The 11,088-nt window shown below is 39.3% G+C and overlaps 2 protein-coding genes across 2 annotated transcripts; both read left to right on the top strand.

The window, feature by feature from the left end:
* Positions 1 to 182: 182 nt before the first annotated feature.
* On the top strand, positions 183 to 7,348 carry eri2 (ERI1 exoribonuclease family member 2). Its single transcript, XM_055056476.1, has 9 exons — positions 183 to 382; positions 927 to 991; positions 1,099 to 1,179; positions 1,283 to 1,410; positions 1,490 to 1,652; positions 2,722 to 2,822; positions 3,607 to 3,688; positions 3,774 to 3,862; positions 5,092 to 7,348. The coding sequence occupies exons 1-9, from the start codon at positions 291 to 293 to the stop codon at positions 6,472 to 6,474; spliced, it is 2,184 nt and encodes a 727-aa protein (XP_054912451.1). The 5' UTR covers positions 183 to 290; the 3' UTR covers positions 6,475 to 7,348.
* A 71-nt stretch (positions 7,349 to 7,419) lies between these two features.
* Positions 7,420 to 10,812, top strand: thumpd1 (THUMP domain containing 1). The gene is made up of 5 exons (XM_055056477.1): positions 7,420 to 7,985; positions 9,133 to 9,313; positions 9,399 to 9,484; positions 9,652 to 9,814; positions 9,905 to 10,812. The coding sequence occupies exons 1-5, from the start codon at positions 7,779 to 7,781 to the stop codon at positions 10,228 to 10,230; spliced, it is 963 nt and encodes a 320-aa protein (XP_054912452.1). The 5' UTR covers positions 7,420 to 7,778; the 3' UTR covers positions 10,231 to 10,812.
* The last annotated feature ends 276 nt before the right edge of the window (positions 10,813 to 11,088 follow it).

Genomic DNA, 11,088 nt, shown 5'->3' on the forward strand with positions numbered 1-11,088 from the left:
GATAATTTTAAGATTTTCGGACGGTTAATCAAGTTTTTATTTCGTTTATCGCATTCAAATGAATAAACATTCCCCATGTTGTCACTCTTGTTTGTATAAATCTTATAATTGCGATAATTGTGCTTTTATTTTGACGTAAAACGCTGTACCGGAACTGCGTGTTTCCAGACTGTCGGCTGTTTTCCTGCAGCTCTGCGTTTGACCTCGCTGCCTTACAGAACAAACGAATCGAGCTCCGAATTATTAATTAATGTTTGAAAAAACAGCGGCAATTTTTGAGTTTTCAGGTTATGCAGCAAAAAATCTCTATTTACGTTGCGATAATAATATTTGGGACGGATTTGCATCAAACGACGGATATGGCTACAAGAAAACTAGCAAAGTAAGTGAATTAGCTCATTAGGCCCCTACAGCTAACACATTTTGACAAGGAAACGTGACCGCATAGTTCCAATATTTAGGTGTCCTTCTTTTAAGGGCCTTAAAGATTAATGTTATTTCTAAAAAAAAGTGAACTCTTAATTTTATATTATGTTTTCAATTGGGTTTTTGTTATTGTTGACAGCAATGTAATTGCTCAGCGTGACACACGAGGGTATACATTTGTCCGTTTTATTCGAGGACAAATAAAACGGACAAAGAATCAGAGTTCAATGAAACTGCTTCCAGAGCACACCAGAAACCTCAGCGAGAGCTGAATTTAAAGGCCAATGAAGTGTAATACCGCCATGTTTTACAGTACAAAGTGACTGAAGATACCATAAGAGGAACTGGTGTGAGGTTTTGTTTTCAGCGGATTAGATTTTGAATTGTAAATATAAATTTATTTATTTGTTTTCAATAAACCTGCCTCGTGATACTTAACCGTACGTTAATCTCTGTTAAATTTCTGGATTTACGTTTTATTGTTCTTTTCCTGAAAAAAGGAGATTAGGATTACTGAGGCAGCGAAGTCAATCTGCCTCTGGTTTGAAGAAATCAGTGATATCCAGTGAGTATTGATATCACAAACTGTATGCTTACTGTAGAGAAGTAAGCATATTATTTTTCTAGACTGTTTTTATGTATATATTTTATATAAATGCTGGTTTCTTCCAGATCAGATATTTTCATACTTGATTGTGATCGACTTTGAGTCTACTTGTTGGAGAGAGAAAAATAACTACGGTCAGGAAATCAGTAAGTATTGGTTGCATTTTTATCACTTTGATTTGATACAATTTGATTTCCTATGTGTTTGCTGATGTGGACTTGAATCCATGTATTTTTCTTCTCCCTGCAGTTGAATTCCCTGCTGTCCTGCTGAACACATCCTCAGGGGAGGTCGAGTCTGAGTTTCATACGTACGTTCAGCCTCAGGAGCATCCTGTTCTCTCGGAGTTCTGCACTGAGCTTACTGGAATCACACAGGTAATGATGGAGGACGCTTTTACGTTCAGAAACGTCCTCACACGCACGCCTGACTGCTTGAGTTTTGCTCGCTAAATAGGTGCAAGTAGAAGCCGGTGTCCCCCTTCAGATTTGCCTCTCTCGGTTCAACCGCTGGGTGCAGAACCTGCAGCTGGAGAAAGGGGTGATGTTTCCCAAAAAGCAGCAGACATGTTCTGCCTCTGATGCGTCCCAGAAACTGTGCACTTTCCTCACCTGGTCAGGTAACAGTCGGTTCGTCATGGCACCTGTGCCGGCTGGAACGATCTGAAATAATATAAAATTTGATTTAAGTTTTTTTTTTTCTATTTTTAATTCTTGTTTGCAAGAATGGAAAAAGTGTTGTAAAAGAAAATGTTTTAGTTCAAAACTTTGTATCTTTTACCCAGTTGTCTAAAGTTCTGCCCCTATTTTTGTATTTCCTTCTCTGTTCTGTTCTTGAAATCTTGAAAAAAAGTGTTTTCTGTTTTTATGCATTATTTCCCTCCTTCTTTCCTAACATGTTATTTTCTCCTCAAGTTCATCTCCTTCTTCCCATTTAGTTTTATCCTTCTTGTTTTCTTCCTTGTGTCCAACCTAGCTTCTGTCTTAAAAATTTTTGATTTTATAAAAAATATATAAGATATATATGCTTCTTACACATTAGAGAGAACTATGACATTTAATAAAAAATATTGCTCTTACATATGGAGAAGGAAATATGGGGGAACATGTATTTCCAGACTTCATTTTCCATCCCATTGCCTATCATCCACCTACACTTTGGTGGACCGCTAGGGGGCTCCACTTACAGCTTGACATCAGAATGTGATTTAAAAAATCTTTTTGCTACTTGCTTCTTCTCTGCTGGAATTGAGGAATAGAGTGTTGTTATTATTGGTGTGTTATGGTTGTATAAACTCTGGCTACCCTAAAAGAAGTAAATCAACAAAATACTTATAAATGAAAATAAATACAAAATAAAATGTCTAGAAAATATAGAGCACTCAACTTCCCTGGTTAAAAAAAAAGACACCATCACATTGAAAATACTGCTGTGACTGTTTTGCATAAAGCATTACCTAAAAGGAGGAAATTTCACAACATATATATTCCCAAGGTAGTTTGTAAATGCCAGCTTTAGCAGCTCTTATTAAAATCACAAAACCAAACAGTGAAATATAGCATGCCTTTTAGAACCACAATACTTACAATTAAACTGTTAGCAATTAAATTTTTGTGTTTTGAAAATGTCTCTGATTTTTCATAAAGCAAAAAGTATTTAAAGTGAAATTATCTGCGTTGTGTTTTCAGACTGGGATCTTGCCGTTTGTTTGCAGTATGAGTGCAAACGCAAACAGCTTTATAAACCAGATGTTCTCTGCAGCTGGATAGACCTGAGAAGCACATACAGGGTAACTATCAGCTAATCCGTCCCAAAACTTCCCCACTGTTTGTGGATGTTTTCTGATAATATTCCAGTTAATGTGGCAGATATGAAGTGTATAATATTAACTTGAACTATGCAATAAAACATTATTTCATTGGAGATGCACTGATCAGATGTACATTTCTTTATCTGTCCCGATATTGAAAGAAAATTCTGGATCAGGGCTCAGTGACAGTGTGCCTGATCCATCAGGACAGATCTATTCAATCTAATTCTATGCTTCATGCTCTGAGCAACATCATGTTTTATTATTTATTTTACATTATATTGGAAACTCCTAATGAGACTTTCTGAATCATTTAAAGGAAGGTTTGTTGCAGTTTATTTTGACATGTTTTACCAAGTTAATCAATCTGTTGTTTTTGTCAGTTTCAGTTTTCTTATTATTTATTTTACGTTGGCTGTTAAAATCCCAACAATAATGACTGAACGAATTAAAGTTGTTTGACTAAGCTTGTGAAACTATTGGTGTATTTAAGTGTAATACTGGTGCAGTTATCAAATAAATTTGTATTTCAGTAGATTTATATGTGTATGAAGGGGGTTAAAAAAAAACATTTCAAGTCAATTCAGCACCGTTTGTCTGTATTGGGTTGGTATCAGCAGAAGCTAAATTTGAGATATCTGTATCAGTATTGGAAGTGAAAAGTGGATCACTGCATCCCTATTTTTATGCATTGTAACAGAATAGATGAATTTGAATCTCATCGATTTCTGTCACTTCGCTTCACTTCTTTCTGCATCTCCAGCTCTTTTACAGCCGGAAACCCAAAGGCCTCAATGGAGCACTTCAAGATTTGGGGATTCAGTTTTCTGGGAGAGAACATTCCGGTACCAAAAGTGACATTTCTTTAGTTCAGCCTTTTCAAACTTTGGAGTCTTTTCGACAGTCTTTTTGTTTCTTTTTGCTTTTCAGGGTTAGATGATGCTCGAAATACAGCTCGGCTGGCCGTCAGAATGATGAGAGATGGATGTGTGCTAAAGATCACCCGGAACCTGGAGAGGGTGAGTGGGCACCCGACAATGTCCTGAGAGAACCCAGGCTCCTCAGATTCCTTAGCATCAACCTTGTATTTTAGGCTTTTCTATGTGGAAAATATTGACATCTTGTGATCTCATGTTTTTAATTTTAAATAATCAATAAACTGACTTCAGAAAATGATGAAGAATGAACTTCCCCTTTCTAAAGTTTTGTGCTTGAAAACAGAAAGAAAACACTGGATGATAATATTAGTATAGTGTATTCAAAAGGTTTCTTTTTAAAACTTCTGTGACCATCAATATTAAAAATTTTCACAGAAAAAATATGCAATGACCACAGCTCTGCATCACCTCCTCCAGTTCATCCTACACCTCACCACGCACCTTAGTGTTTCTTGGCTCTGCCCTCTGAAATGGATTTTATTTAGTTTTTTTTTTTTTTTTTTTTTTTTTCAAAAACTACAGGTGGGTTATTCTTCCTCAAGGGGGTTTGTTACACTTTATAGTACACACACCAACTATTTCCTGATGAGACAGTTTGGCCAAGACATTCTTGTGAAAAAGAATTAAAATGTAAATATTTCTTTTTTTAGGATAATAAATTGATTGCAGTGGATTTTTTTCGGGAGTATCAGTAAACTTACCGTTATAAAACGTTCATCATCTTTCCTTATTACTCATAATTCTCCACAATGAGGCCTGTCATGATAACAAATCTTTCTGGATGATAAATTGTCCCAAAAGTTATTGCAATAAATAATAATCTTGGTGATTTGAGACCATTTTCAAATGATATGTTAACGGCATAATAATGGAGGTTTGCCTGTTCAAAAACCGATAAACGTTCATTTTGTAGAGAACACTTACCACCTGAGTTGTGTATGTTTGGAATATCTCAAATAAGAACACAACCAAAGTAATAAATGAAACAGAAATAAATAAATAATAAAAAAAAAACATAAATACAATGGATTATAACATTTCTGTAAACAAAATTACTCAAAAAGTATTGATCATAAGAATTTAAGTTATTGAACTCTTTTTAATGCATCTTTTGTTTAATTGCTTTTGCGACAGGCTATGTGTTGGTCTGTCATTTATCACATCAAGTCCGATTAACATACTTTGAAGTTTGAGGCTAAATGTGACAACTTGCACCATTACAAGTGTGGAGCTGTAGGAGATGAAATTTTAAGAGGATATTTTGAATTTCTTTTTTTAAGTAACCGATTATCTGGTTTATATTCCCGCAGACTCCATCAATGGCCAAATTCCTTTTCAATAAAAATGTCCCTCCTTCAGGAAGAATGCAAGAAAAACAGGATGATGCCAGGAAAAAGGCAAATTTCCTTAACAGCAGCAAGAGCTCATCATCGTTCAATATTTCACTGAAAGCTCGTCAAAAACATCCTCTTCATGAGGAGCCTCCGAGTTCAAGCTCGGGTCAAACGTGTCACAGCCTAATATCACCAAAAACATTGTTGAACATAACAACAGCACCTTTAAAGGGACAAACTGACAAGTTGGCGACAGCACATGTTGTTCCTCGTCTTCTTTTGTCCACAGTTCCGTCAAACTGTAGCTCACCACACGGTAATGGAAGCAGCAGCCATGTTCTGTTCTCCACCACGGTTGGCTGCATTTCCTCTCTACGTCATCAAAACGTCGTCAAAACATCTCCTGCGGACGAAGAGGAGCGAGACCTTCTGGTGGAAACGGATGAGCGGTGCAGTTCTTACGATGACGTGGTGTTGGTATCCGATCAGACTGAAACGGATGCAGTCTCTGGTGGAACGGTTGGTTACGTTTCAGATTACGACGGCAGATGTCAGGAGTGGGACGGACTGGATCATTCACTCGAAGCACCCCTCGTTTCACAACACGAGAGAACAGAAAACTCAGAAGTACTGAATAATGCACGAGATTCATTGATGGTGGGAAAATCTGTAAATTCAAATGCTGAAGTCTTTAATCACGCAAGTGAAGAACCGCACCAATCAACAAGCAGACAGATGGAGAAATGTTTTGCTGTGCCGAAAGTTGTTAATTGGAGCAAACTGAATGGACATTTAAGGTTAGATACGCGTCATAAAAATAATCAACACAACAGGGTCTCTCCAGTTCTACCCAACCCCTTTCTGCCTGAAAACACTTCCACTCCAAATCCATCCACCATGAGACCCAAACCAACCACAGCGAAACACAGAGAACCTCTGAAATCTTCATTTACTATTTATACTGATCCAAAAACTCCTCATCCGTCTACGTCTAGCTCTTTGCATCCACCCAGAAACATCCTGTCCTCTTTGCCAACAAACCTGCTCTCCTCCTGTGCCAAAGGACTCAGTGGGGCTCTCTCAGCAAATGGGTCAAGGGTCACCTCCCCTCTGTGCACCTGTGGTCGCCGTGCGAGGCGGCAGGTTGTGTCAAACGGCGGTCCGAATCACGGCCGGGGGTTCTACTGCTGCCCGGTTCGCCGCTCGGGGGCCAAAGAGAGAGGCTGCGGGTTCTTTAAATGGGAGTCTGCGCTCATGAAGAGCAGCTCAGTGGCTCCCCCTGCTGCTGGGTCTTCTGTATCACTTTGTCAGGTCAACTCTGCACTTCCATACAGGCGGCCGCAGAGAAAAAGTTGCTGAACGACTGGAGGAGCAGCTGTGCATGCTCTTTGTCACTGAGCCACTAGTATTTACCAGCCTAAAGATGAGGACTTCTGAGTTACAAAAGAAAAAAAATCTTGCCGACAGAAGCAATAGGGCTGCACAATATTTGAGAAACATGTAACTAATAATTTTTGATAAAAAATTTTTATTGTTGGATTTTACCCTCACTTTGGGATTTTTCTTTTTTTGATGACCAGTGAGTTGCAACAGTTCTGTAGTTAACATTCACAGTGCTTTGTCAGAAGTGTCTTAGATCACCAAACACATTTCAATAACAGATAAACATAACTTGTATCCACACATCAAGTAATATTTTAATAAAGGCAAACATGCTGGTCAAACCAACCTGGCCAAATGTGAAAAAGTATTAAACCCTCTTGCGGTCATTTTTTTAGCGCTCAATGTTTAGGAAGAGCAGATATCACAGCCAGACAGTAGAGAAGCGGGTGGGTTGTCCCGTCATACCATCAGTTCCCAAAACCACACACACACCAAAAAAAAAAAACCTAGTAAAGGCACACATAGACCGCATACGGGGTCAAACTCTCGTGCAGTCTAGCTGGACCCTGTCTCTTAAGACCAGTATTGAGTTATGAAAGAGCTATGATTTATTCCCTTTTTTTTTATAAAAAGATCTGAAAAACAAAATCTGGAGAAAAACCTTAACAGATAAGAAGAAAGTCACTGACGAAGCCATATGTAGCTGCATTATCCTTCCAAAAATGACTTTTCTGATTGTAATATTGCCCAAGTTGAAAGTCAAATGATTGTTATTCCATATATTGTCCAGTTCTAGAAAAAGAGTGTAAACTATATGCAACCATGAACATTTTGGGTATTACAACAAATATCTAAAATGACCAAAGACAATTTTGCAGCTCTGACTCACACTAACTTTATTTTAAGTTTTTTCAGTCCTCCCAGATCACTCGGTGTCCCGCTTCCTATTCGCTTTTTTTTTTTTCCTCGATGAGTCTTTTTGTCCTTCCTGACACGCCGTAGAGGACAACCAACAAACGTGCAATGTTGTGACTCGATCCAGCTAGTTTACGGTTTTCACCTGAACACGTGCGAAGACGGAAACGCGCTCGTGTCCGATCGATTTTTCTCATTGAACCCTAAAAGTCCCGCGGAAAGCTGCGGTCCCGTTGGCCTGCGCAGCTTCAAAACCGGAGGAGAAGAAGAACCGGAACCTTGACGGTAGCCTTGTCAGTGGAGATCCGAGAGGAGGCTAAAAATATTTCCACCTCGCGTCTGTGGGGGAGAAGCCCGTCGCTAACATGTCAGCCGTGCAAAACGAGTCGAGGAAGCGCAGCAAGAAGCGCTATGTGTCCGGTCAGCAGGGCAAGCGGTGGAAGGGCTCCCGGGAGCTGGAGGTGGGAATGCAGGGGATCCTCATCACCTGCAACATGAACGAGAGAAAGTGCACCGCGGAGGCCTTCAACCTGCTCAACGAATACGCGGACAAGCTCTACGGTCCGGAGAAGGTCAGACTGGCTGTGGCGAATCGTTTTAATCCCGTTTGCTACTAAAGAATGCGAAACTGCGCGTTCAAATGCGGTCCTGTTGCAGGTGACGGCTGGTGATCCAACCTCACGGCTGGCTGTGTCTCCCTCCACCCCCGGCTGAACCAGATCAGACTTGATTAGAAAATCCTTTAAACGGGGATCCAGTTCAGCCCCCTTTTCTATCCCCTGATGCTGCTATTATTTCTTTAGCTGGTTAGTCGCGTGGAAGCTCGTCCTCTTGAGGTTTTTCTACAGCCTGCATGAACAAATTATAAGGTCAAGTGAAATGTAATTTTAGTGAATTGGTACAAAATGAATCTCAAGATAGATTTGAAGTTTTTTTCTGTCTATTTTGATGATTATGGTTCCATTAAAAAAAAACGACAGAAAGTTGAGTGGAAGGAAAAAGTCTTCACTCTTGAAGAGTGATTTAATTTTCCAGCAGGGCTGTTATCCTACTCCAACTGCCCAATGTGTCAAAAGCAGGTTCAGTGATCATGGTATCTGTAGCTGCGTTTTCATTGCAAATGTGCACAAATCTTTGCCAATGTTGAAACAAAAAAACACAATTTTGCTATTGAGGTGTTTCCATTAAATTACAAATGAATTAAAATTATGTTCACGAGCTTGTTTATGCGCCAAGTCACTATAAATCATGGCAGCGTTGGATGCAAACAGTTGCATGAGATATATTCAAAATTAACCATCAGAGGAGACGTCTGTGTCTTATTCAGGCATTGGAACTACAAACTCCTCATACTTGGGAGTGGCTGCATATATGGCGTTTTGGGGAAATTGTAGTTAGTAATTTTACAGAAGTGCTATGGATTCAACACGTTGGAATGAGAGTTTATATGAACTATGCGATGCTGTGGTGGAATCAGATGCACATTGTCTGAAAAACAAAATATGAAGTACTTCCTGTCCTCTTCTTTGTGGTTTCTGCCAGTAGTGACATCCGGCTGTTGATCACATGTCAAGTGTGATCAACACCTTGCGAAAAAAGTGTTTCCATTGCAGTGAAGAATATTTTGCCAAAGTTTGAAAGGCTGTTTTTTTGGGGGGTGGGAGGTTTAAGTAAAGAATAAATAAAATAGCCAAAACAAAGTTTCACTTTAACTTGCAGCTTCAGAACAACAAAGGAAGCAGCAGCAGTGAGGAAGAAGAAGCCGAAGAAGAAGACGTAGACGTGGCGTTGAAGAAGGAAGTCGCACAGCTTCAGTCGTCTGCAGGCAAACAGGAGAGACGCTTCCAGGCCCTGGAGAGCGGCGCTAACAATGTCATCTTCATCAGAACTCACAATCTGGGTATGCTTTTTAGAAACGGGGAACGTTTGTTTTATTTTAGATTTTATTAGGGTTTTTAATTGACTTTTAAAAATTTCTTTTATAGAACCTGACAAATTGGTTCATCACATTCTGTCTGACCTCCATTCTACCAAGAAAAAGAAGTCGCGAGTCATCCTCCGGATGCTTCCTGTGAGAAGACACAGTGAACCCTAATCTGAATGCATTGATTGTGGTAGAAGTTATATGAAAGATGAAGAACAATTTCTGCACAGTTTTATGTCGGATATAAAGTCTACCATCATTTGTTGTTCTTTTTGTCATTTGTTGTGTCTGATCTTTCTTTTTGTGGGCTACAGGTAACTGGAACGTGCAAGGCGTTCCAGGAAGACATGCTGAAATACCTGACTACCTTCTTAGAGCCCTGGTTCAAAACTCCGCACAGTGCAACTTACCAGATCGCCTTCAAGGCCCGAAACAGCAGCCATAACAAGAGAGAGGAAATCATCAAATCCATCGCAGGTGCGTTCAGGTCCGCCGCGGCGTATTAGAATTGGCTGTTTTCCGATTTAAAAACGAAAGTTTTCTTTGGGGTTTTCCACCATCACCCAGGTCTCGTTGGGAAGCTGAACCCGAAAAACAAGGTGGATCTGACGAACCCTGAGCTGACGATAATCGTGGAGGTAATCAAGGCCGTGTGCTGCATCAGCGTGGCCAGAGACTATACGCTGTACAGGAAGTACAATGTTCAGGAAGTGGTAAAAGAGGACGCGGCCAAGACGAAAACCGACGTGATCGCTGGCGAACGGAGAGACGAGCACAGCGGAGGGGAGGCGGAGAAGGACAAGGAGGAGAAAGTTGCACAAGATGAGGAGAAAACTGGAGCACAGGATGAAGAGCAGGAGGAAGTTGATAAGGACGAAGGCAGTGGAGAATAAGAGTTCAGACTCAAAAAAATCAGCCAGTTTCTTTATGCTTAAGTGTGATTTTTAATTTTTATTTTTAACTGTTAACAGTTGTCTAATACGATGGAGTATTAGGGCCATTCTAAAAAAAATAATTATTGTGGTATTATGAGGATATAGTCATAGTATTACAACTTATGACTTCAATTCTGTAATGTTTCAACTTAATTCTTGTATGACTTTATTCTCTTAATTAAATTTTTTTTAATGTCTTAGCATGGCCCAAATATTCTGTCGTAATCAAAATGCCCTGGTTGTTAATAGTCTAAAAGATAATAATGTAACTTAATGTTTTGGGGCATTTTTTTTTTAATTAATATATGAAGACAAATGTCAGACTTGTAAGGTAAGAGGGTAAGTGTCCAGTTTCTTGCAATGAAAAGTTACACCTTTGACCTTTTTGTATTTTGAATTTCAGTTTCTAATTTAGATCTTTTTACTCAAATAATTGCAAGTTGGGCCACATGGTCAACAGGAAGATTACATAATTAATTACCCGTCTACTCTTTGTAGTTCTTTCTTAATTCTCAAATTAAAGTTCTGTGTTTGACTGGTTTCTTTAATGTTTTGTTTTAAACTCAACACGAAGACAAACGGCCGGGCGTGAGTGAGATAAGAACGTATATGGAGAAAATTAGTAGCCTATTCTTGCTAATAAAGCCTAAGGTGATATTGGCATGAATGTGATCATTTAGTGAACATTGTCTGAATTTGACAGCGTTACAACTTGCTGGGAAAAACTGCAAGCTTTTGCTAGTTTTCTGCCATGTTGCCAACATGTTCGTCGCTGCCTCACCCATTGGTGTAAAACTGGCGCGAGCGTCTTTGCAC

The sequence above is a fragment of the Poeciliopsis prolifica genome, unplaced genomic scaffold (genome assembly GCF_027474105.1).
Source record: "Poeciliopsis prolifica strain line A6 unplaced genomic scaffold, Auburn_PproV2 SCAFFOLD045, whole genome shotgun sequence".
NCBI classification, from domain to species: domain Eukaryota; kingdom Metazoa; phylum Chordata; class Actinopteri; order Cyprinodontiformes; family Poeciliidae; genus Poeciliopsis; species Poeciliopsis prolifica.